Source organism: Muntiacus reevesi, chromosome 9, assembly GCF_963930625.1.
Source record: "Muntiacus reevesi chromosome 9, mMunRee1.1, whole genome shotgun sequence".
Classification (NCBI taxonomy): domain Eukaryota; kingdom Metazoa; phylum Chordata; class Mammalia; order Artiodactyla; family Cervidae; genus Muntiacus; species Muntiacus reevesi.
The window spans coordinates 43,216,020-43,238,202 of record NC_089257.1 but is presented as its reverse complement, the minus strand read 5'-3'; the positions used below and the strand labels follow the sequence as shown (position 1 = coordinate 43,238,202).

The following is a 22,183-nucleotide window of genomic DNA, read 5'->3' as shown; positions in this document are numbered from 1 at the left end:
TATAAAAGCTGACAACAATGTTACAGGAATACAAAGTTACAGGTCAATTTTATTTCACAAACAGAGATGAAAACAGAACCTAAACAACGTATGAGCAAAAACAAATCCAGTATTGCCTATGAATAATAGTGGTTTATTCCAGAAATTTGTGTTGGTTTTAAAATGAAAACAGATCAATATAGTCAGTAACAGAATAAAAATGACATGTAATTATCTCAGTAATTATAGACACAACATATGTTGAAACTCAATTTTCCATTCAGTACATAAACTGACATCAGATAGAGCAGTATTTTCTAATACTGCATCAACAAAGAAAAATCTTCACTAAATGGTCAACAGGAAAGAAAGGATAAACTGAGATGAGGAGAGGCTTGTACAGGGTATAAACTCAGAAAGTTTAAGAGCTTGGGCGACGCAGAGTCATCGGGAACACACAGTTGCAAGGGTTAAAATACGGACAAAGGGTTGTAGGAAAGTAATACTTAGAGAAGGTGTAGATGGGGAAGCCATGGTTGGTGACATTGTAAAAGGAGACTGTGCCGGCATCATAGTCTAAGAACACCCCAATGCGGCGAGGGGGCACTGTCATGGATAAGAGCAGGGACGTGGACGATTCCTCGTAGGCTCTATATTCATGCTTGTGATGTAACCCAATCACCCAGTACCCACTTTGAGGCTGGTATCGGGAGTAAACATTCCGATTGCTTGCAAACTGGTTGAAAGAGAAAGCAGGTCCCACTGAATCACTGCACACCCCCAGGATCCAGTCTGTCTTCTTGGCCACATCTACCTCCCAGTAATGCTTCCCGGAGGAAAAGTGCCGAGAGCCCAGGACACCACAGCCGTAATGCTCTTCCAGATGAGACCCGGACAGCTGGGCGCCCACAAATCGCACCTGCCTCCGGTTCTTAGACAGGACAAGATTTAAATTAGCCGTGTGTGGATTCAGGGTCACGTCCACTGTGGGAGAAAAGTACAGCATCAGTAGAGGATGGGTACATGGTCTTATGACTCTGAGAAGAGCAAGCGTAGGGTCTGAGTGGGAGGAAATGGAGCTGGGTGGGGGGGAACAGCGACACCTCATATCTGAGAGTGTGTGGCTATGAGGGAGGAGGATAAGCACAGGTCAGCTTAAAGAGGCCAGTGTCTACTTACCCCAGTAGCTCTGGACATCTGTCAGCTCTGTAATGACAAAGAGGCAATCACACCAGCAGTCTCAGGTCTGCTGTCTCTCCCTTACCTGGGTGAGGGGAATGTCTGGGAATTCGCTACGGTTGTGAACTGGCCACTTCATTCCCCTTTTGAGTATGAACCCCATCTTCCTCAGCATATTGTGTCTCTCCCTCTGCCACTGTCCCCAAATACCAACTACGCCCTCCATTCTTTTCATTTCCTACTACTACCATGATCCCCCATTCAAACTCTGTTCCCTGAAACTCCTCACCTCTAAACACTCGCAGCATCTTTTTCAGATCTGGAGCTCGAAACATACTCTTCAGCTTGGTGGGGAGAGCCTCTGGCTTCTTCAGGGTCCAGAACTCACTCCTAGAGAGAAAAGACATTACGAAACTCCAACACTGCTAAACTTGGGTGCCTCTAATTCCTGTGTCCCAGGCCCATTGGTGAACTTCAACATTCTCTCCTGAAGAAAATTAGCATCATTCTGCAAAGAGCTCTGGCATAGGAGCCAGAAGACCTGGACTAAAAACTAGCTTCTTACCATATGTGTACATGTTGATAAGATATTCATGCTTTTTTTTATGACTGTGTAGTACCTACATCTGGGTTTCCCAGGTGGCACTAGTAGTAAAGAATCCACCTGCCAATGCAGGAGATGCAACAAACACAGGTGTGATCCCTGGGTTGGGAAGATCCCCTGGAGGAGGGAATGGCAACCCGCTCCAGTATTCTTGCCTGGAGAATCCCATGGACAAAAGAGTCTGGTGGGCTACAGTCCATGGGGTTGCACAGAGTTGGACATGACTGAGCACAGAGTCACAAAAACAGTATCTCTATCTGTCTCTGTACCTATATTTATCTATTAATATCTACACCTCATCTTCTTTATTCAGTCAACTGTTGATGAACACTTAGGATGCTTCCACATCTTGGCTATTGTAAACAGTGCTGCAACGAATACTGGGGTGCATGTATCTTTTGTACAGAATGGGGAATATGGCCAGTATTTTATAATAACAAAGTGGAGTGTAACGTATAAAAATATTGATTTACTATGTGGTATACCTTAAACTAACATACTCTTTTGAATCAAATATACAACAATTTTTTTTTAAGTTGAGAGGATTTACCCTTCAAAGCCTCATTTTGGTTTCTTTATTTGGTTTGTTGTTTTGTGAAACAATTTTCCCTTCTTTGTCTGCATCCTAGAGACTGTATGCATGCTAAGTCACTAAGTCGTGTCTGACTCTTTGCAATCCCATGGATTGTAGCCTGCCAGGCTACTCTGTTCATGGGATTCTGCAAGCAAGAATACTGGACTGGGTTGCTATTTCCTCCTCAGGGGACCTTCCTGACCCAGGGATTGAACCCACATCTTCTGCACTGGCAGACAGATTCTTTACCTCTTGAGCCACCTGGGAAGCCCAGAGACTGTATAATATTAAATAAAATAATGGCTGGGAAATTTTTTGCTACCTCTAAAAAAGACACAAAATATTTAAAACATCAGTGACTTTTAGAGAGTCTACAGGTATCTGTGTGGACAGGCAGGACATCGGGACCTGCTATGGGGCTTTCAGAGTTATCAGACGAATGGTTCCCTCTGAAGAGTCTGTGGTTTAGGTCTTAATATCTTACAGATGCCTATGGAGAAAGACCTTCAGAACAGTCCCTTAGTCTCTGGGAATGTTACCTCAGTTGGAGAAAGGAAATGTCCTCACCTCCAGACTGAGAATGAAAACTTCCAAAGGGACAACAGGCTCCACAGGTCACATGTCCATAGGAGCCTCAAGGTACCAGGTAAGTGGGCAACTTTAGGGGTTACCTTGAAGAATGAAATTCTAGAGTATGTGATACAGAATATGTTCTTGTTCCAGGGCCAAAGTCACTTTTTTCAAGACCTCAGTCTATGTTTTTATTGTAACTGAGAAAAATGGTAGTCTGAGGAAAACTTGGTAGCAAGGTACAGATTGTTCCAAAGCCAAAAGAGAAAGGGAAACCTAAGCAGAGGTCCCTAGAGCTGATTCCTGAACCCTGAAAAAAGAAAAAAAGCAAATGGGAAATTTCCCTGTAATAAAGTATATGGGCAAAGAAAATCACTGTGTATTTTTAGGTAGCTATAAGGTATTGGAATCAGGGCTGGAAGCAGGTATACACAGGTTTGTTTTATCACAAGGTACAAGGTGAGTCAGTGATACTGTAATCCTTGATTAAGGACACCACTGTCCTCAATTTGTGACCTACCGCAATCCAATTTCTCCTAACATACAAACCAAGCCATTCCCTTTATTCTGAAGGACCCCAAAATTTCATGCTAAGCAATTCAAGACACCACAGTCCTTAAGCTTCCCTGCCTGGTGACTTTTTTTCCTTTCTCATTGACTGTAAGATAACTCTACTATAGGAGCATCCTACCCCTCCTCACAGGGTATAGGAATCTCGCCAACCCAAGGGAACCACCTCATATTCTACACATACCTTTTCGCAACATCACTCACATCCTAGAAAAGAAAGAGAGAGGTTAAGGAGTAATAGACCTTGTCCTCTACTAAACCACATCCATGTCTATCATCCCACCCTCACCACCCTATGATATGTTGGGGATAGAGATATCCAATATGGAGGCCACAAAGTAGAGGTAAGAATTCAAAGCAGACTCTCCCTGAGGCCCTATCCAGGCATATCAGGAAATGATTCAACTCATGCCATAGTGCATTTATTTTTATAACTGTGTGTGTATGTGTGTGATGTTATATATGTACATCATCTATTATTTGCCAGGCACTGTGCCTGGTCCTAGATGCTCTTACATGACTAAGTCCTAATATCTGTGATCTAGAGGCTTACATTCTGGTTGCTGAGGATACAAGATCTTAAATGCGGCTGTTTCTCAAATCCCACCTCCCCTAACCCTCTATGTTGCTTTGCTTTGTATTTTTCTTGATTTCAACACACACACCTGTTGATGATGCTCACATTTCTTTTATATACCTCAGTACATGAGCCACAGGGTTCCCTAGTGACTCAGTGGCAAAGAATCTGCCAGCCAATGCAGGAGATGTGGGATCAATCCCCTGGGTCAGGAAGATCCCCTAGGGAAGGAAATGGCAACCCATTCCAGTATTCTTGCCTGGGAAATTCCATGGACAGAGAAGCCTGGCAGACTACAGTCCATGGGGTCACAAAGAGCTGGACACGACGTAGCAACTAAAACAACATAAGTCACAGGAACCACAGTTTCAAGATATCTGAAAGAAAACTTACTTTTTCTGCAACCTCAAAGTCTTCTCTGTTACTTTCCATGTTTTTCAATGACATCAACATTCAGTCACCAAATGTAGACAAAGTATTGCCCGAAAAACTGATATTCACCCCAATATCCCACCTTGAGCCAAAGTAGTCCATTTCACACCCTTAACTTCTTTTAGCCACTGCTCTTTACTATCATCACTACCACTGCCTGATTCATTTGAGTAGAATTATCTCATGGCTTCTTAATTGATCTTCCTAACTTCTGCTCTATACACTTCAATTCAGTAGAAGAAAAGGCCAATGGTTTGATCTGTGCAATATAAGAATAACTATTTTCATAGTAGTGGAGCTATTTTTGGTTGTATCTTGTAAAAACACAACTCAAATTGGCTTGAATATGTAAAGTGGCAGATGTAGACTCAGGTTTGTAACAATTTTTATTTTGGCCATATCCCATTGCATGTGGGATCTTAAGTTCCTTGACCAGGGATTGAACCTGCACCCCCTGCAGTGGAAGCAAGGAGTCTTAACCACTGGACTACCAGGGGAGTCCCAACACTGTATTAATCTTAAGGCATACTTATAATGTGTGTGTGTGTGTTAGTTGCTCAGTTGTGTCTGACTCTTTGCGACCCCACAGACTGTGGCCTGCCAGGCTTCTCTGTCTATGGGATTCTCCAGGCAGGAATACTTGGAGTGGATTGCCATTCCCTTCTCCAGAGGAACTTCCCAACCCAAGGATCAAATGCTGGTTTCCTGCATCACAGGCAGGTTAACCGTTTGAGCTACAGGGAAGTCTTGAAGACACTCAGATGATCAAGTCAGGGTGCCACTTCATGCCTCTTCCTCTTAGCTTAGTTTTATTCTCAGGGTTCACATTTTGAAACTTGAAAGCTGCAGGCATGTATCCAGCTGTCAAATCTTCATGTGCAACAATGTTAAACAGATAATGAAAAAGAGAAGGAGGAAGTGTCTGTGATGGGCAAGTTGTATGAAAATTGACTAAGATAACACTCTAGATAAAACGGCCATTGGGTGTTCTGGGTAGAAGAGTCGAGTGGGTTCCTCAAATAACTATTAAACAAACTGATTATCCATTTGTACTTATGAAGCAATGTTTCCAGTTTGAGGACACTTGTAAAGGGGTTTGAATAAGTGGGGTTAGAAGGAAGCATTAGGGCAGCCCAACATCAAAGATGAAGAAAAAAGCAAGAAGAATAAGCTAAAGACATGAAACCAGAAGCAGTGAATGAGGAAAAGCTCCAAGAGGTGGAAAACAACTACCCCATGACCCCATGACCCCAATACGAACTAACCGATGATCCCAATACGAACAGAGCTAACGGAGGTGATGGAATTCCAGTTGAGTTATTTCAAATCCTAAAAGATGATGCTGTGAAAGTGCTACACTCATTATGCCTGCAAATTTGGAAAACTCAGCAGTGGCCACAGGACTAGAAAAGGTCAATTTTCATTCTAATCCCAAAGAAAGGCAATGCCAAAGAATGCTCAAACTACCACATAATTGTACTCATCTCACATGCTAGTAAAGTAATACTCAAAATTTTCCAACCCAGGCTTCAATAGTACGAGAACCGTGAACTTCCAGATGTTCAAGTTGGATTTAGCAAAGGTAGAGGAACCAGAGATCAAATTGCCGGCATCCGTTGGATCATCGAAAAAGCAACAGAGTTCCAGAAGAACATCTACCTCTGTTTTATTGATGATGCCAAAGCCTTTGACTGTGTGGACCACAACAAACAGGAAAAATCTGAAAGAGATGGGAATACCAGACCACCTGACCAGCTTCCTGAGAAATCTGTAGGCAGGTCAGGAAGCAACAGTTAGATTCGGACATGGAATGACAGACTGGTTCCAAATAGGGAAAGGAGTATGTCAAGGCTGTATATTGTTACCCTGCTTACTTAACTTATATGCAGAGCACATCATGAGAAATGCTGGGCTGGATGAAGTACAAGATGGAATCAAGATTGCCGGGAGAAATATCAATAACCTCAGATGTGCAGATGACACCACCCTTATGGCAGAAAGTGAAGAACTAAAGAGCCTCTTGATGAAAGTGAAAGAAGAGAGTGAAAAAGTTGGCTTAAAACTCAACATTCAGAAAACTAAGATCATGACATCTGGTCCCATCACTCCATGGGAAACAGATGGGAAAACAGTGGAAACAATGGCAGACTTTATTTTGGGGGGCTCCAAAATCACTGCAGATGGTGACTGCATCCATGAAATTAAAAGACACTTGCTCCTTGGAAGAAAAGTTATGACCAACCTAGACAGCATAATATTTAAAATCAGAGACATTACTTGATTGCAAGGAGATCCAACCTTTCCATCTTAAAGGAAACCAGTCTTGAATATTCATTGGAAGGACTGACGCTGAAGCTGAAACTCCAATACTTTGGCCACCTGATGCGAAGAACTGATTCATTTGAAAAAACCCTGATCCCTGATGCTGGGAAAGATTGAAGGCAGGAAGAGAAGAGGATGCCAGAGGATGACATGGTTGGATGGCATCACCGACTCAATGGACATGAGGTTTGAGTAAACTCTGGAAGTTGGCAATGGACAGGGAGGCCCGGCGTGCTTGGGTCACAAAGAGTCAGACACGACTGAGTGACTGAACTGAACTGAACTGACCCCAATACTAGGGCCCAAAATTAAGTAAATAAATGATTATTCCACTAGGAAAGACAGCAAGAGGAAAGCAAGAAACCAAACAGAAAATGAGGAACAGCCTGAAGGTTTCAGAATGTCTCAAGGTACATCCTGCTTCAACTTAACAGTCACACTATTCACTCTATGAAGAAATAGCCACTCAGATTTCCACCTCAGTTCAAATCTATCAGATTTCTGGATTTGAGGGAGCTTGCACCCTCCCAGTCTATATACACACAGAGACCAGAGTTCTTTCTTTGTGCCTCAAAGGTTCTGTTTGAACTTCTATTACAACATGTTCAATGATTCTGTTCTAAAGAAGAGAGTCACAGCAAAGAAGGGCTGGTGATTACATAAAAAAATCTCTACAGTACTTGAGTTTGGTTGTGTATGCCTGTGACTAACCTGGGTGAAAGGAACCTGACCAATCCCAACACAGCATCAGAGGTCAATAGTACCAAGACTGAGAAATGATGCTATAAAATATCACTCACTATATGAGATCTTTGATATAGTATTAAATGAACTTTTGTATCCTTTATATATAGGAAATAAAAATGAGACAATCCCTTAGCATTTGTACTTTTAATTATCCTGTGCTTTATCCATGGTTAAACCTTGAACTGTCTAATAGCGAAGAGGTACTATATGATCAAAGGAGATTTTTTTCTTTTTTTTTTTTAGTTGTCTATTACTGCATTAAAATATCTATTTATTTTCATTTATTTTTATTAGTTGGAGGCTAATTATTTTACAATATTGTAGTGGTTTCTGCCATACATTAACATGAATCAGCCATGGATTTCCATGTGTTCCCCATCCTGAACCCCCTCCCACCTCCCTCCCCATCCCATCCCTCTGGGTCTTCCCAGTGCACCAGCCCTGAGCACTTGTCTCATGCATCCAACCTGGGCTGGCGCTCTGTTTCACACTTGACAGTATACATGTTTCAGTACTATTCTCTCAGAGGAGATTTTTTTTTTTTTTTTTTTTCCTTTCCTCCACCAGGATAGGAGTCCCACATCAGAAGGGAAGGAGAGTTATCTTCTCTTGGTCTTGACTCTCAGATCACGGGCCCCTTTCCCATTCTTACCTGCAAGAGCTCTGTTGCTGACCCCTCACAACGGCGCTCCAGGTCTGAGATGAGCTCTCTCAGGGACTGGCTCTGCTGGACCAGCTCGACCTCAGCTTCTGCTATGATGTTCAGCCCCCTCCTCTCCTCCTCCTCCAGCTTCTTCAGCTGTCGCTGCTCCTCTTTGTCCAGGATGCTCCTCAACTGATCAAACTGTTTCTGGATCCTGTGTCTCTCAGGTTCCATCTGATTCTTAAGGAACAAGGGAAAAAAAGAGGCTGCTAGTCTGTTGAGCTGAGGGTCTCCTGTATAAGGGGCGGAGGGGTGGGGGAGGCAGGCTCAGCATTGTTTTCCTGGAAGGTCTCACTAGGATGGAGGAGCAAATGGGGGAGTAGGCCCTGCAGAACCTGCTCTTTCCTCCTGTTCTCCCTTCAGCTAGTCTCGGACCACTGGTCCCAGGCTGCCTTATCTAGGCTTCTAAGACAGAGACTTTGATTCCTGGGGGTGGTTCAGTTTCTAAACACCGTCTCTGGCCTGTCAGGACTTGGCATCAGCCTCTTCTTCCAGTTATCAATATTGATATAATGACTGGCCTGTGCCTGACCTATTTTTCCAACTTTTAAAACTATAGAACAAGGTCCAGAATCCTAAATTAAGGGCTGCCAATGACTATGGTTATTTTCCCATATAATTATCTTTAGAAGCCTAGATTCCCTTTGATATGTTCATTTCTGTTCCCCCTTCTCTTCCCTTTACTGTGCACCAAGAACAATACCCTTGTTTGGAAGGCTTGCAGTGAAGAACTGGGCAAAGGGAAGTTTATCTAGCCAAACTGGGAAACAGACAAAACTGGGTCTCCTTTGCCCTCAGCTCCCATGTCCTGGCTTGATTTCTGCTCTAGGACACCTTCAGAAGAATCTCTTACCTTCCAGGATGTCCTCTTCTCTCTGATAACAGCTGTTAATTTCTCAGCTTCCTGCTGCTCTTGCCTCAGCTTCTTCAGAGACTCCTGGAACTTCTCCTGGAAGAAAGACATCAAGTCAAGTAGGGTCAAGTGTCAAACTGTCTCAGTGCCAAGACATGGAATGAATGGGGGAGAGATTATGCTGACCTCAGGAGATACCAGATGCCAGCCCTGGAATGAAAAACTGAGAAAGTCAAAGTTACCTTTTACAAACAAGGGATGGAAACCAGTGAGAATAGGCACATTCTCTTTTCTGCGGGGGAACCACCTGACCATGAATCACTTTAAGTTCTTTACTCTCACTGCCAATATATCCCCTGTCCTCAACCTGTCCAGCCCCCTACTGGCCTTCAGCAGCAGTCTCTACACATGCAGAGCCAATCGTGGCAAGCAAGAAAGAGACGGTCTCTGCTCTTGGTCAGAAGGGCTTTTTCTAGGTTCACCCTCTAGGTATATGAGAGGACTACAAAGAAATTAGATTAGAGCATAAAGAAAAGTTAAAATCTACCAAGCAGTCTGTTCCTGCCTGTCTTCCCTCCACCTGGGCCCCCACCTGGTACTCCTGGGCTATCTCCTCCATGAGGAATGTATGGTGACCACGGTGCTCCTGAGACCGCTCGCAAAGCCAGCAAATCAGCTTCCCATCCTCTTCACAGAAAAGTTGGAGTTTCTCTCCATGGTGTGCACAAAGAATCACCTTCAGCTGCTTCCCTGAGCCCAACACCACCTCCCTGAGCCTCTCGGCTATGTTGGCCAGGTGCCGATTGGGCCGCAGGTTCCCAAGCCAGTAGCTGGTCTGGCACACGGGACACCTGCTCTGCCCCTCTTGGCCAGGCATGGACTCCTTGTTGTTTGCAGTGATGCAGGCTTGGCAGAAGCTGTGTCCACAGTCTATGCTCAGGGGTTCGGTCAGGAGTTCCAGGCAGATGGGGCAGGTCACTTCATCTTGGATGTCCACCAGGACTGCTGAAGTCATTGTAGCCACTTTCCTGGCCTCTGCCTGGCCAGCCCTGACTTCTAAGGTGCTTCCAGCGTTTAGAATCCTGGGTAGATGGGCACACAAAAAAGGGTTCAGGGTAAGAAATGAGGGAGACAAAGGGAAGCTGACTGTTCTGGATAAAGAGGTCAGGCACTGGGGTAATGGGAACTTCTCATTCTAACTTCAAACATGTTCTTTGCCCCTGCCTCACATTAGACATCAATTTGCATCCTCATTATAGCAATGAGGTCCTCATTATAGCAATAAAACAATTTCTTTTTACTCACTGGATAAAGGGACAATGAGATCCTGGAGAGAAGTGGCTTTGGGTGAGTCACCATCTGTTTAACCTTTTCTCAGCCCACCAACACACATCCTCAATGTTCAAAGCACCAGAATATGCTGCTGCCTCAGGATGCTTGCACTTGCTGTTCCTACTGCAAGGAAGCCCCTTCACCCTGGTATCCACATGACTCTCTGACTTCCTTCAACTCTTTTCCTACACGTTTACTTACCAGAAGGGTTTTCTCTGTCAAGCCTAGCTAAGGCACAGCCACCCACACCATCGTTCTCTATAGACTCAATGGCTTGATTTTTCTTTTTATCACCACCTAATACATTTCTTTTGGGGGGCTTCCCTGGTGGCAGAGTGGTAAAGAACCTGCCTGCCAATGCAGGAGATGCAAGTTTGATACCTGGGAAGGGAAGATCCCCTGGAGAAAGAAATGGCAACCCCCTCCAGTGTTCTTGCCTGGAAATCCCATGGGCAGAGGAGTCTGGTGGGTTACAACTCATGGGGTCACAAAGAATCAGAAATGACTAAACAATTAGACAACAATATGCATCTTTAATTGTCTGAATCCTCCCACTGGAATATAAGCTCCATGAGATCAGAGACTGCTTTGCTTATTACTGAATGAGTTTAGTGCCTGACACATAGGTCCTCAACTTTTGATGAAGAAAACTAGAACTTCCTCATTTCTCCATAGATGATTAGATCTTTCTCATCAGCTTCTTCACCTTTCTTTGCCATCCTGCTGGTATAGCTCTCCAGGATCTAATCTCCAAATTCAAAGGTTATCATTTATTGGGAAGACAAAACCACCTTCTAGCAGAGCTTTACAAAGAGCCCTTTCAACTTTCACAGTCACTTTCCCAGAAAAACCCAAAGAAATGACAATGACCACAATAAGGTGATGTCATATCTTTATAACCAACACTTTTATAACCAGTTGTGATTTCAAAACCACATTCCCCTGCTTTATTCCCTCATAGGAAAACTATGAATAAATTATTTTTGGCCTTTTGATACACAGAGAAGCTAAGCGACTTTATAAAAATCACACAGCTTATAAATCAGAGCCAGCAACACTTCTCACGTCCAGAGTCCTAGTTCAAAGCTCCATCCTCAATCTTGTAACTTTAACCCCAAAGATGGTGGTGTGTTTGTGTTAGCGCTTAGTTATGTCCAACTCTTTGTGACCCCATGGACTGTAGCCTGCTAGGCTCTTTTGTCCACGGAATTCTCCAGGCAAGAATACTGGAGTGGATTGCCATTTCCTTCTCCAGGAAAGATGGTGTTCAGTTCAGTTCAGTTGCTCAGTCATGTCCAACTCTTTGAGACCCCATGGACTGCAAAGATGGTCTTATGGGTGCTCAAAGTCTGGTACAGACCTGGTGCTTTGGGGACAAGACTTTACCAGGCCTGTACAAAACTCTATCAGGAGACTTAAGGGGCCCATGTGAATGGGAGAGAAAGAGACAGGTGGGCAGTTGAGGTCACATATGGTCTAGGGATAGGATAATTCACCGAGAGCAGACCTAGGCAGAAGTATGCAGGTGGGGTGTTTGGAACAAAGAGTTCTTATAGCATTTGGGGAAAATATTTCAGAATCGCTAATAGGAGAAGATAAAAATGGAGGAAAAAGAGGAATGAAGAATTGATGCCTTTAATAACATGCATGGATGAGCTGTGAAAACACGCTAAGTGAGTAAAACCAGATACAAAAGATCATGTATTATATAACTCCTTTTATAATAAATGTCTAGGACTTCCTTGGTGGCATAGATGAGAACCCACTTGACAATGCAGGAGACACAGGTTCGATCCCAGGTCCAGGAAGATTATACATGCAGCGGAGCAAAGTCCATGCACCACAACTACTGAGCCCGTGCCCTAGAGATCACATGCCACAACTGAGCTCGTGTGCTGCAACTACCAAAGCCCATGCACTTAAGAGCCTGTGCTCCACAACGAGAAGTCACCACAATGAGAAGCCCGCACACTAAAACGAAGAGTAACCCTCACTTGCTGCAACTAGAGAAAGCCCACGTAAAAGCAATGAAGACCCAGTGCAGCGTAAATAAATAAAATTTAAAAATAATCTGGAGTAGGCAAATCTACAGACACACAAATTAGATTAGTGGTTGCCACAAGTTGGTGGGATGGGGAATAGAGAAGACTACTAATGCATGTAGAGTCACTTTGGGGGGGGGGATGAAAATATTCTGGAATTAGACAATGGTGCTAGTGAACATCTTTGTGATTTAAAAAAAAAAACACCTTATTTGTATACCTTGAAAGGGTATATGAACTGTATCTCAATTTTAAAAAATTATATGACAGGAAGAAAAAGAGGGAGAGGCTATCTTGTGACTTCTGGTTCAGGGCTCTCCCAACTCCACAGCTTTTACACAAGGCAGCTGTGGGAAAAGACCTGAATCAAGCACAGTGCTGTAGTTGATATGGGGAGATAGGGATGGTTGAAATAAATCCTGTACAAGGAAGTGTACCATTCAGACTTTCAGTAGGAAACACATCCTCTTTTGAACACACAGCAAAGATAATCATTATTAATGCAAGCAAGTATGTACACAAGAAGTTATTTGTTGCAAGGGACAGTGGAAAACAAAAAATAATCATAGAGACCATTTTCTGATTGCTTTTTATATGAGAGGCAATGGCTGAACTTTTTACAGGCATTATATAATCTAATCCCATAATAACTCAATCAGATAAATGTAATAACACCTTTTTTTTTTTAAACAAATGTGAAAAGTGAACTTCTTAAAATTCAATTACCAAAGGTCTCGGAATGAATAACTGATGAAGCAAAGGTTATAATCTAGTTTTATGCAAATCCAAACCTCAGTTGTTGGCTGGTCCTTAAAAGAAGAGAATGTTTCCTTTATGCACCCCCCACCCCCCACACCAGCTACAAAGGCACTCAAACCACAAAGTGGCTCAGCTTGTTTCTACCCACTCCTGACTGGTGCTTGTCTCATTTTTCAGCTGTACTGAGTCAGCACGATAGCTCCCTTCTTATGAGGTTTGAAAGCATCCTACAGCACTTCCTAAGCTACCTGCAGCTCCTCCAGCCCTGCTGTGCTTCATTCCTCATGGCACATCCCTGGGACTCCATGCTTCCCTTTCCCTGACAGTGTGAGATGAGAAGAGAAGGCACTGCCAACTGGGGAGACACAGATGCAGCTCTGAATCCTGAATTTTCGTCTCTGGTTCTGGAACACTGGGGTGATTCCTGATCTGAGATGTGGTTTTGTGAATTGCTGATGACAAGTCCTCCCTTATAGCACACTTGTCATAAATTACCTGAGCCTGTGTGGAACAGTCTCAGTAAAAACTGACTGTCACTACATTTATACCACCATTGCTTGCCAATCCTTTAGTGCTCTGCCCTAGTACCATGATGAAAAGAGCTTCTTTGATATTTTTACCAGGAACAGGGATACAGCAAAATCTGATGAATGGATAGCTCTATATAAATATTTGTTATAATGATGAATGCATCATTTTCTCATCCCTTTCAGATCTTCCTCCTACTTTTGGACCTAGTGGGGGAAAATCCACTATCTCAAATCATTACAAGATTTAATAAGATGGCATTTAAGAACAAGGTGAGAAAGCTGGACCTGGCCTAGTCTTTTTTCTGTGCCTCACATAAGGGTTAGTTAGGGAAGCTAGTAGCTTCTCTGATGAGACAACTCAAGATATTGGAACTGACCCTAACTTTATTTTTTGTCTGTGCTTAATATAGATGTCCTCACTGAAAAATATCTTCTCATTCTTGAAAGTTTTCAGTCATTAAATTATATTACTGTTGGTTTAAATCACATAATTTTAAAGACATTTAAAATTATTTGTTTATAGTATTCCAGCATTAAATCACTCATTGGAAACCACGTGTTCCACTTGCCTATATAGGAATGAGCCTAGGAATCTAGTTTGGGTCACCAAAGAGCCAGCTGACAAAGGCACTGCCTACTTGAAGGTACACTACCTCTGATTCCAGCTGTGACCCTCATGTACAAGGTAGGCCACAGAGTGACTGAGAGCAGCTATAATTCCATGTTTCTTGACTGGCCCCCAGCAAAGATGGATGTACACTGTGTACAACATGCTCAGTGTGGGCAAAATCTGTTAGCTAGGCAGCAGCAGGGAACTGATGGAGTTAAACCAAGGTATGCATTGTTTTGAAGAAACTAACCATTGCAAAAAGTTGCAAAAATTTCCAAATACCAGATGTTTCACAAAGGATACAGTGCATTCCAATCAACACGATAACCACAGTGTCAGCAAACAACCAAGCACCTGTTTGCTCACCATTTTTGGCAAGCTAGAGAAACCCATTCTACACGAAAGACCAAGCCTTCCATTTCATGAATAGCCATGCACCCGAGACACAAAATTTCCCTGATCCTGCTGTTCAGAAAAACAGTTTTTGAGAGTTTCTCCCTGTCTCCTTACTTGTCACAAGAAACACTTCTACTTGAATCAGTAGTTGGTGGTCCATTGGCTATGCACCCCAAGTGATAAACTGACCCATTAAAACTGGTGACAGGTCCTGTAATTGAGATCAATTTTCCCCTCTTGAGGGTGTGATAGGATTAAAAAAATATCAAGTTGCCTGCCAGTAACAAGCCTTTACAGAAGAGCCTAAGAAAGTGCCCCAGACCAAGAAAACAATCTGTGAGATAAGTGAGTATAAGGCATTGCTAGGGATCTAGTGAGCTGAAACCATGACCTCAGTGCGTATTACCAAACAATAAAATGGATGCACTGATATATACAACAAAACAAACCTCCAAAGAATTATGCAAAATGAAAGAAACTAGATAGCAAGGATAAGGTGCTGTATGATTTCATTTATATGAAATCCCAAAAACAACAAAAAAGTCTACTATTTGAGAACAGACTAGTGGATACCAGGGCCCGGGGCTGTCAGAGGGGATGAATTACAAAGAGACACCAAAAAATTTGGAAGATGATGGAAACCCCTTGTATATATCATGACTGTGTTGTTTGGACAACTATATATGGTCAAACCTGATGGAAATGTAGGCTTAAAATTGCTAACTTATTAAATGTAAATGACAACTCAGTAGAGCTAAAAAAAATTGAAGAAATGCAATAAGAAAAACTGAGGCTTAATTTTCTGATCTCCTGAACACAAGTTAGAAATATGTTGTCAAGCACGGTAGCCACATGTGGCTACTGAGCACTTGAGATGTGGCTAATTGGAAACGAGATGTTTTAAGTATAAAATACATACTGAAGATTTGGTAAGAAAAAATAATCTGGTAAGAAAAATTTGGTAAGAAAAAATAATCTAAAACATTTTATTAATGGATTTTTAAATACTGATTACATTGCCTAAATATATTTGGGGAGCATGAAGTTAAATATATTAAAATCAATTTCTTCTAATGTTTTAATGAGGCCAATAGAAAAATTTAAATTATATATGCGGCCCTATAATTCTATATAACTTTTCCATCTAATGCTCTACTTGAGATATTCAAGGCAGAGTAAGATTCTTGAACAGAAAAGATTATGTAAGAGTTGACGTCTCTCATCATGAAGTTGAACCTGGGGAAAGGAAGAAAACAGACTCAGCTGACATTCAGTTATAAAGGGTTTGAGTGAGCCCTGCCCACATCCCATTAGGCCCGTCACCAACGGCTACTGCTCAATGCAGCCCAAATGACACAAGAAAAGCCGAGCCCCTTGTCTGGAGAGCAGTGTGAGTGGTAGAGAAACGAGTCCCGCTGTGTGAGAGCAGATACCAGAGCCTAAGCGGAAGAACTCTGAAGATCAAATTAGCAAATGAAACTGAAAGTTCTACAGTCCGGTCCAACTCTTTAGGACCCCATGAACTGTAGCTTGCCAGGCTCCTCTGTCCGTGAGAATTCTCCAGGAAAGAACAATGGAGTGGGTTGCCTTGCCCTCCACCAGGGGATCTTCCCACCCCAGGGATCGAACCTGCATTCTCTTACGTCTCGAATTTCTGGGCCTCAGAGAGACCAATTCAGTATCTGCATTTTTATAAGATCTCAGGCAATTTGTATGCACAGTAGGCCCTCAGAAGCCCTGCCTTCTTCTCAGGTAAATACAATTTAGGGTGCAAAATAGGAAGGGGGGAAGGTCGGTGGGGAAGGGCAGAGAATGAACTGATACTTAGATCTGAAACATCTTTTATAATGAAAGCTCACAACTCGATATTAAAACGGCTTTCAGAGTAAAAGTCAGTATATCGGTATTCTTTCCAAAATTTTGATTTCGTACTTTTCTAAGGTAGGTATTGAGTTTGATTAATATTTTGAGTATTTACAATTTTTTTCAGGCGCTCTCCTGTCTTTAAACTTCTGCCTCACTTAAACCTCACCAAAACTCTAGAATGTAATGATGACGCTGTCCATTATACAGGTGGAAGAAGCTGAAGCTCCAGCAACAGATAGGGGGCACATAGACTCTGGGTCTAAGTGTCCGAGGCTGACGCTGAGCCCAGGCCTTCTGGCCGCAGCTCCTATGCTCCTAACCACACATTTCTGTCTTCATGGACAGATTAAACGTTGGCTCTAATCTCGCTGAGCTCATTCGCAGTGAGGATGAGAAAGAAATAAAGATAAATGATCTGTATCCTGAGCCCCACAAGGGAAGGGACCCCATTTCTTCTACCGCCCTGTCACTTCAAGTGACAGTAAGTGGTCCAGCCACAGAGGGCAGACATCTCCGGGTGAAGGGCACGTAGAGGCTTCAGATAGTCAAGGCAAACGAACGGCTTTTCAAATAGTCTCTGAAGAACAGACAGCGCTCACCAACAGGTCTTTTTTTCCTGAGCTCAGCCGGGCGCCGCCCTGCCCGCTCCGGGAAATTGCACGCAGCCCGCAGGTCCGACTGAGCGCGTCCGGAAGGCTCATCCCCCAACTCCCTCGGGAGGAGTCAGGGCCTCCGGGGTGGGCGTGGGGGTGGGGCCGGATAAACGAGCTCACTTCCTGGAGCAGGAAAGTTGGCGATGGGGGAAGGGCTGCTGACCTCTGGCTCCAAGCCAGTCCCCAGGTCGGCCGTTATTCCCTAACGTCATGCCCTAACAGGACTTTCAGAGGTGACTCCCCGACATCCTTTAGCTTCAGAAGCAGGGTTTCATTATCACCACCTTGACACAGGCCACTCCCAGCTCCAAAGGTGTCTCTCTCTCTCCTTTCCTGAACTTGAGTCGGCTCCAAACTGCAGAGGTCTCCCTCACTCGGCCTCCACCCGCGAACACCCCCAACCAACCTGGAGGACGGGTCAGACTCTGAACACTAGTGGGGACAGCGGCGGCTGGCCAGAAGATGGATTCGCTCACCAACCTGGAACCTGTGACTTGGATCAGAGCCGAGGCTTTACAGCCGCTGCCGCCGCCGCCGAGGCAGAGAGGCTCGGGGAAGGGGCGGGGGCGGGGCCGGGGGAGGAGATGCTGCTGATTTGTCCAGCGCCGCGCTGGCTCCTGCACCCCGGGGCCGCATGCGGCTTCCAGAAGGCGGTTCTGCTGACCGGTGGATCCGCAAACTGGGAGGTCTCGGCCAACACCTGAAGGCCTGGGGTGGTACTTGTAGATTGTTTTCAGTTTGACTTTCCGACTTCATGTCAGTGTTAGTAACATTGAGTATACCTGTACTCCATATTAAAATATCAATTTAAATGTCCGAATAAAAGTATAAAGTTATATGGATAAGGAAAGATAACAACTTGGCGTTATAACGGCATGCTTTGCAAAAAGATCATTAAAGTTTACCAATTTAAAATTACGAATATAATTGGAGCTTGTATTACGGATATAACTTTGTATTAATTTTAATCGATATACCTGAGAGACTGTCAGTGTTTCTACTTAGGTCTTTAGGAATACAAGCAAGATTTATGAAGCTTCAGGAACTTCAACTGTAGGGGTTTAATAGCACAGCAATTCTGAGAAGAAAAGAAAGGCTAAACTTTCTGCCCCAAGGAAACTGACTTGGTCTGAGAAGGCAGATAGGGAAGGGGGACTTGGACGTATGAGGGTGTCCAGATAAAAATCAAAGCAGAGGGCTCTGTGATTCAACATAGTATTTTCTAGGTTCATCCATGTTGTATCCTGTATGAGTATTTTGTTCCTTTGACACCTAAGTAATACTCTATTGGATGGGTTTTTCACATTTTGTTCATTCATCAGTTTTTAGACATTTGAATTGTTTTTACTTTTTGGCTGTTGTGAATAATGTGTCTATGAATTTTCTTGCACAATTTTTTTTTATAAGCGTAGGTTTTTTATTTCTCTTGGATATATACCTAAGAATAGAATTGCTGGATCATGTATTTACTTTTGTGAAGAAATTCCGGGCTGTTTCCCAAAGTGACTGTTATTTTTGCATTCCCACCAGCTTTGTAAGAAGGGTTCCAGTTTCTCCACATCTTTGCCTCTACTTGTTATTATATGTTTTGTTTTCTATTATAATAACTTACTTTGTGTGAAGTGCTATCTCATCATTATTTTAATTTGCATTTCCCTAAGGACTAATAAGTATTTATCATCCTTTCATACACTTTACTGTCTGTGTACCTTTTTTGAGAAATGTCTATTCATGTCCTTGGTCCTTTTTTTAATTGGGTTATTTGTCTTTTTCTGAGATTTTCATATATTCTAAATACGAGTCCTTTATGAGTTCTGTGATTTGTAAATATCTTCTACCATTCTAAGGGTAATCTTTTCATTTTCTTGATTGCACCTTTTGAAGATTAGATTTTTAATTTTGATGAAATCCGTTTTGTTTTTTTTTTTTTGGTCACTTGTACTTTTGATGTCATGTCTATGAAGGTTTTGCCTAACCCAAAGTCCTGAAGACTTTCTCCTATATTTTTTTCTAAAGATTTTATAATTTAACTCTTACTCTTAGAGCTATGATCTGTTTTAAGTTCATTTTTACTGTGTGAGATAGAGGTTCTGTTTTATTATTTTGAGTGTGGATAGCCTGTTGTCTCAGGAACATATTCTTATCCTCACTGGATTGTCTTGACATTGTTAGGAAATCATTAAGGAGTTTGTGTGTGTGAAAGAGAGAGAGATTGTAGGGTGTAGTTGGGAATGAAATAATCTGAATGTCTAAATGCTATGTAAGAAAAGATCACCTGGCAGCCCTGATCAGGTTGAAGAGGTCAGGAGGTGACAGACAGTGCCTAAATCCAGGGAAAATAAATGTCTAATTATTGCTTTAATTTGGAGGAAAATTGATTAACTAGATTCTATTAAGTATAGCTAGAAGACAATGTATTTGTTCATAATTGGTTTTCTCTTCCTGAAATTGATGACAAAGAGTAGGTGGAAATTAAGGATAAGTAAATCATGATGTATAGCCAGATCTTTTACTCTCACATCTTAATGAAGTCTATTCAGAAGAAAAGGTAAAATTAAGAGATGAAAAATATTAGTAAGAAGAGAAATGTGAGCTGATATTCAAAGGAGCCCACTGAAGAAAGATATTTCCAGGGAAAGCACCTTGAAGGAACAGAGCAAAAAACCAAAAAAAATAGTTCAAGAGAGCCTTGATATTAAAGAAGACCAATATCTAGCAAGGAATAGATTCAAAAGGATGATATCTAGCTCAGGAATTAGCTCAAAATTCATTTCATCAAAAGCTCTTTAAACATGAGGATTAGTAAACCAAAGAGTTTATAACATTCCATTGAATACAACTTGCGTCTTTTCTTCCTCTGAATTGTTTTTCTTTTGAGAATAGCTACTCCAGAATTTCAAGGTAGAAGTTACACTGCTGCTTTTAGAATGTCTTTTTATCTTTCAGTTCTCCTAACAAGTTTTCTTTGATCTTCCTTATTTCCTTCACCTTATTCCACATTTTTGAACCCCTACTTTATTCAAGCCCAATCCACTCACCGCCACCCCTTAAAAAGGTATCTTCATTTGACTTTATAGATTTGATTTTTGGACTTGAAATTCAATTTATCACAGAGAAGTTAGTGAAAGGTGAAATATCTGCTTTACAAAGAAACTCTGAGACCCCCAATTTACATTTGTTTGCCTAAAATTAACTGGCAGATCAGGTGAATAGCTGTTGTCCTGTAATGTACCTGCTCATCTATTTCCTATTTTTGTGTGTGTGTGCTAAGTCCCTTATTTGTGTCCGACTTTTTGCAACCCTGTGTAGGACTGTAGCCCATGAGGCTTCTCTGTCCATGGGATTTTCCAAGCAAGAATACTGGAGTGGGTTGCCATGCTGTCCTCCAGGGGATGCTCCCAACCCAGGGATGTCTCTTATGTCTCCTGCTTTGGCAGGCAGATTCCTTACCACTAGCACCACCTGGGAAGCCCCATTAATCTATTCCATGGGGGTTGATTTTATTCTCTCAAAGGCAATGGAAAATGCAGTTATTTGTATTTTGGATAGATCCGAGGGTGGCTGGATAGTTGGGGACTTGGAAATGCCCAATGCTGATATCAAGGAGATCAATGACTATTGAAACAGTTCACATGAAACTAAACTAAGGCAGTAGAGTGAAAATATAAAGGAACTGGTAAAACAAGTTGCTGATGGAATGATTAGGCCCACTGATGGCAGCATATTGGAGGAAGGAAGAAGTAGGAATCTGAAATTGATTTTTTGTATTTAAAATTGTTGTTGAAATATAGTTGATTTACAATGTTGTGTTTCAGATGTACAGCAAAGTGATTCAGCCATATATATATATATATATATATATATATATATATATATTTATGCTGTGCTGTACTTAAGCTCTCAATCATGTCCAACTCTTTGCAACCCCATAGACTGTAGCCCACTAGGCTCCTGTGTCCATGAAGATTCTCCAGGAAAGAATACTGGAGAGGGTTGCCATGCCCTTCTCCAGGGGATCTTCTCAACCCAGCGATCCAACCCAGCTCTCCTGCACTGCAAGCGGATTCTTTACCATCTGAGCCACCAGGGAAGCCCATATATATAAATACACACATGCACATATATGTATGTTTTATATATATATTCTTTTTTACATTCCCCTCCATTATAGGTTATTATGAGATATTTAGTGTGGTTCCCTGTAGGTCCTTGTTGGTTACCTATTATATATACAGTAGTGTGTATATTTTAATCCCAAATTTCTAAGATTGGTTTTTGCATTAAGCTATTGGATAGACAGTGAAGCTGTTCACAAGGTGAGGAATTACAGAGACAAAGCAATTTTCTGGGGGGGGGGAAATGCACATTTGTTGTTGCTGTTTTTTAAACCAAACTAGCATATCTTGAATATTGTTCAGAGAAGATTAAAAAACTGAGTTCCAAGTAAAGTGTTACCACTAGATTTTACTATAGATTTGTGAATCAATACATTGCACAAGTGTTCAAGCCACAAAATGCAGTTATATCCCTAAGGAGTTATGTATGGAATGATAGGAAACAAGAGGCTGAAGAATAACACATTGAACTCTTCAAGGCCAGGGATCATTTCTGTATTCATATGTGTATATCTACAGTGTAGAATAATGTACTAATTATTCAGAATTAGCTTGTGGAAGGAAGTACATGACTTCCCTTTCAGGGATCAGATCATGGAAATAAAATAATATAGACTTCTCTTTGTCTCCTACAAGTCTGTCAGGCTCTGCAACCTGGAGTTATTAATTTTTTAACTTCTCATGACCCCCTGTTGGATCACTGAAATAATCTCCCTGGACCCTGATCTTGCTTTTATGACTGCAATACTAAACCTTTCTGAAAGGGGGCA

At 42.2% G+C, this 22,183-nt stretch overlaps 1 protein-coding gene across 4 annotated transcripts; it reads right to left on the bottom strand.

The window, feature by feature from the left end:
• On the bottom strand, nucleotides 1–17,834 carry LOC136174102 (tripartite motif-containing protein 6-like). Of its 4 annotated transcripts, none has more exons than XM_065943947.1 (8): nucleotides 17,779–17,834; nucleotides 9,703–10,192; nucleotides 9,111–9,206; nucleotides 8,207–8,437; nucleotides 3,661–3,683; nucleotides 1,448–1,548; nucleotides 1,159–1,185; nucleotides 1–963 (listed from the first exon to the last, which is right to left on the bottom strand). In XM_065943947.1, exons 2-8 carry the CDS (start codon nucleotides 10,123–10,125, stop codon nucleotides 401–403), a joined length of 1,464 nt encoding a protein of 487 aa, XP_065800019.1. In that variant the 5' UTR covers nucleotides 10,126–10,192; nucleotides 17,779–17,834; the 3' UTR covers nucleotides 1–400. The 4 variants fall into 4 exon arrangements, with proteins under 4 accessions (XP_065800019.1, XP_065800017.1, XP_065800018.1 ...); XM_065943945.1 differs by having other exon boundaries at nucleotides 17,705–17,796; XM_065943946.1 differs by lacking the exon at nucleotides 17,779–17,834 and adding an exon at nucleotides 17,245–17,365.
• Nucleotides 17,835–22,183: the final 4,349 nt, after the last annotated feature.

Coding starts and splice junctions, on each gene's coding strand:
- LOC136174102 (XM_065943947.1), bottom strand. CDS start 10,125: ATGACTTCAGCAGTCCTGGTGGACATCCAAGATGAAGTGACCTGCCCC. Junction 1,549..3,660: donor GTGAGTGATGTTGCGAAAAG/GTATGTGTAGAA, acceptor TTTTCTCTCTAG/GAGTGAGTTCTGGACCCTGA. Junction 1,186..1,447: donor GATGCTGCGAGTGTTTAGAG/GTGAGGAGTTTC, acceptor TTGTCATTACAG/AGCTGACAGATGTCCAGAGC.